Source organism: Echinops telfairi, unplaced genomic scaffold, assembly GCF_000313985.2.
Source record: "Echinops telfairi isolate 266 unplaced genomic scaffold, ASM31398v2 ScPeMD7_1713;HRSCAF=2227, whole genome shotgun sequence".
Classification (NCBI taxonomy): domain Eukaryota; kingdom Metazoa; phylum Chordata; class Mammalia; order Afrosoricida; family Tenrecidae; genus Echinops; species Echinops telfairi.
Genome location: NW_022105611.1, coordinates 17,102,845 through 17,106,173, shown reverse-complemented (window position 1 = coordinate 17,106,173; position 3,329 = coordinate 17,102,845). Strand labels below are relative to the sequence as shown.

Below are 3,329 nucleotides of genomic sequence, written 5' to 3'. Positions count from 1 at the left end.
CAGGGAACTGTCCTTCTGGTGATGACTCTGTTTCACTAGGCCACTGACTGCCGTGTGGTGGGTGGAGGGGGACGTGGGGGGCTGAGGGGGGCCAGTGAGGGGCCCCTGCAGAGGTCTAGGGGCCTGGTGAGGTGTGGCCATGGGAAGCAAAGCAGGCTTGGGGAATGTCGGAGTCAGAGCTGGAAAGCATCCTGCCCAGTTCAGCAGGGCAGGTGTCCAGAGACAGCATTCGATGGTGGTGCTCTCGCTGAAGACAACCTTGGGGAAGGTCCGGGCTGTGAGGGGAGTGGACCAGGTGGGCTGGAGGCAGGTGAGAGTGCAGAAGGAACTGAGGAGGGGGCAGCATGAGCTGCTCGGGTCTACAGCTTGGAGGGCACGTGGGGGAGTCTGGATAGCGAGGGAAGACCTGGGAGAGTCGGCTGTGAGTAAAGCAGAGGATCCTGAGTAAGGAGCAGAGGATCGTGGGAGAGGGAGGGGGGAGAGGAGAGAAGCTGAGGCAGACAGAAGAGGAGGGAGTGTTGCCACCACCGGCAGGTGCCAGAGGGCACCTGGAGGAGAGAGGTGGAACATGACTGAGGGTCTAGTGAGGTGGAGGGGGTTTCACTGGTACCTTCCTAAGAGCTGGGTGTATGGGGAAGGGTGGCGATCAGACTGTGGAGGGTAGAGGAGGGAACATCAGCAGCTGTCAAGAGGGGTTGTGGGTTAGATCCTTCAAGGTCAAAGGAGGGCTTGCTCTGGAAGATTTTAAGTGAGTCAGACTGCCAGGAGGATGCAGGGAGGAGAAGACTGTGATGGGAGATAAAGGGGCAGGTAGGGCCACCAGCTCTGCCACTGTGGAAGTTGGGGCGGAGGGGCTGCTGTGACACCCGGGAGAACTGGACACTGACCCAATGGCTGGAAGGAGCCTAGGGGCCAGGTCCAATAGAGAGGAGAAGGGCTGGAGGCACCTCAGCCATCAGCGACCCCTGTCCTCACACCATAGTGGTCGTCCGGCAGAGCCTGTCTGGAAGGCTGGAGGGCCTGGCTAGGCAGAACCTCCTTGTGAGTACAAGCATTAGGTGGCTGGCATGCCCTTCCTTGTCTGCACAGCTCTCTGTGGGCTCTGTATGACAGCATCTCTCCTCCAGTTCTCCCCACTCACTGGGAGCCCTCTCTGGGGGCACTCAGTAGGCACAGGGGCAATGCCCTCCCTCAGCATTGTTCTGTCCCAGCTCCCTGGGGTCCTGAGGCTGTGGGGGGCACCCTGACAGCGGGCCAGAAAGGAAATGTCCCCCAGAGGATGCTCCGCGAGAGCTGCTCCAATCCAGGCCATTTCCCCAGGACGCCCACGTGTGTCCCCCACATTGCTCATCTTTGAGCCTCGGGAAGGGGTTGTTGTGGAAATGCCGGAGGAACCAGTCAGAGGTTCTGAGGAAGGAGAAAGGCTGGGCAGAGAGAAGAAGCCTGGGACTCAGGCTTACTCCCTGATGCCATCATGCAGTGGGACCCCAGCAGAGCCCTGCCCAACACTGGGCTTAGCCTGGGAAAATAGCCTTGTTCTCCCCTGTGGGGACCTGAGGGTATTTCTCCTAGAGGTGACATTGCAGTTCTCAGCAGTTGGCAATCCCCGTGCCCTCCGACCTCCGCCAGCACGGTCTATCACTGCCTGGGTGGAAGGGTGTGAGGGACACCAGGAGTCCCAAAGGGACAGGGAAAGAACCAAACGCTACCAGCCAGGCACCAGCTCCCTGCAGCCCCGACACCGGGACTCTTTGATCTACAGATTTCTTGTCTGAGGAAGTGATAGGAATGGGAAAAAAGTACAGGAATGCTTATCAGCTCTCTTATCAGCGCAGCGTGCACAGATGGGGAACGCCCAACCTTGGAGGGAGGCTGAGCAGCCTTCCCGGTAAACCACACCCGCAGTCTGGAGGCGGCTGGCGTGTGTTTGCCAAGCACTCTGGACGCAGGGTGGAGACAGGTCAGAATGTAACTGGATCCAGGCAGCATGAGCTCACCCGAGCCACAACACGGGCTGTGGTTTCTAATGAAGGGAATGGTGGCGGTGACTTTTATCTGGGAACTATCTCCCATTTTCCGAGCTTCTCGAGGAAGAACATTGCAGCAGGCAATGTGACAAGCATCATATCATTCGCAATAAGAAGGGCCCCAGCTCTGGGGGGGAACCCTCTAGACTCACCCAGGTTTGATGTCCAAAGGTGTGGGGAGGGATCTGGGGAAGCCCGCCTTCCCCACCAGCCAGTAGGTCTCCTCGAAGCCCTTCCCCTGCAAGAGAGAGCAGAGGGGCTAGAGGGTCCTTACTGGGCACAGGAAGCCAGGGCTGGGCGATTCCAACAGCCCAAGCAGTGGAGAGGCTGCGGCCAGGCTGCCGGGTTCAGATCCTGTCTCTGTCACTGATGGACTGTGTGGCTCCGGCCTAATCACTTCCCCTGCTTCCTCGGACTGTTCTTGTGAGGACCGGTGTCCCAAACCAAACTCTCTGCCATTGAGGCCACGCCCACTCGTCATGGCCCTCCCGGTGACACGTAGCCACCACGCCACTGGGATACCTGGATGATGGAGTTCCTATTTACCTGCGAGATAAATGAATCATGGATCCCACAACCAGAAGATCGGGGAGACTGAGATCCCACCACTCCGCGGTCTATGATTCTCTGCAGACAGCACTCTGCAGGGACCTGGTGGCCTGCCCTGGGATGGGATGGGAGCGCAGCCTTCCTGCGTGCATGACCAACACGGTCATGGGTAGTATGTGCACCGTGCTGCCCAGGCAGGTTGCCAGTAGAAGTGACTGCTTTGTCCCGGCCTTATCCTCAGGAGACCCAGTGGCCTAGTGGTTTATGCATCAGGCTGCTGACGGCAGGTTCAGTAGTTCAAAGCCACCAGGCACTCCATGGGAGGAAGACGAGGCTTTCCACTCCCTTCAAAGAGTGACAGACTTGGAAACCCACAGGGGCAGTTCTACCCTGTCCTACTGGGTCACTATGAATTAGCATCGGCTGGATGCAGTGAGTTTGCGTTTTGGGTTTGGGCCTCTCTCCTCACAAGGAGCCAAGTGAGGGAGTGGCTGGTTCCCAAGAAGCATTTCCTTAGGAAATGGGACTTAGGGGGGCAGAGCAGTCCCCATCCTCGGCTCCAGGCAGGCACTTCCTTCAGCCACGTCCATCCAACGAAAGCCTCTCCCACATAAACTGGACCCTTGGGGACTTTGCCCACTGATATAGTTTATTATGCCAGCCTGGCTGATAAATACAAGTAGGATTAACTGAAGGGCGGAGAGATAATGGCTCAGTGAGCCTCATCTTTCTTGTCTCTTGCTCTTTGATCAT

At 57.9% G+C, this 3,329-nt stretch overlaps 1 protein-coding gene across 1 annotated transcript in view; it reads right to left on the bottom strand.

Moving 5' to 3' along the window:
• LOC101651594 (guanylate cyclase D-like) overlaps positions 1–3,329 on the bottom strand; it is an 87,017-nt gene that overhangs the window by 3,916 nt on the left and 79,772 nt on the right. The window contains exon 18 of the mRNA XM_013006188.1: positions 2,180–2,265. Within this exon, the coding sequence (XP_012861642.1) occupies positions 2,180–2,265 (86 nt within the window). The remainder of the gene's footprint in view (positions 1–2,179; positions 2,266–3,329) is intronic.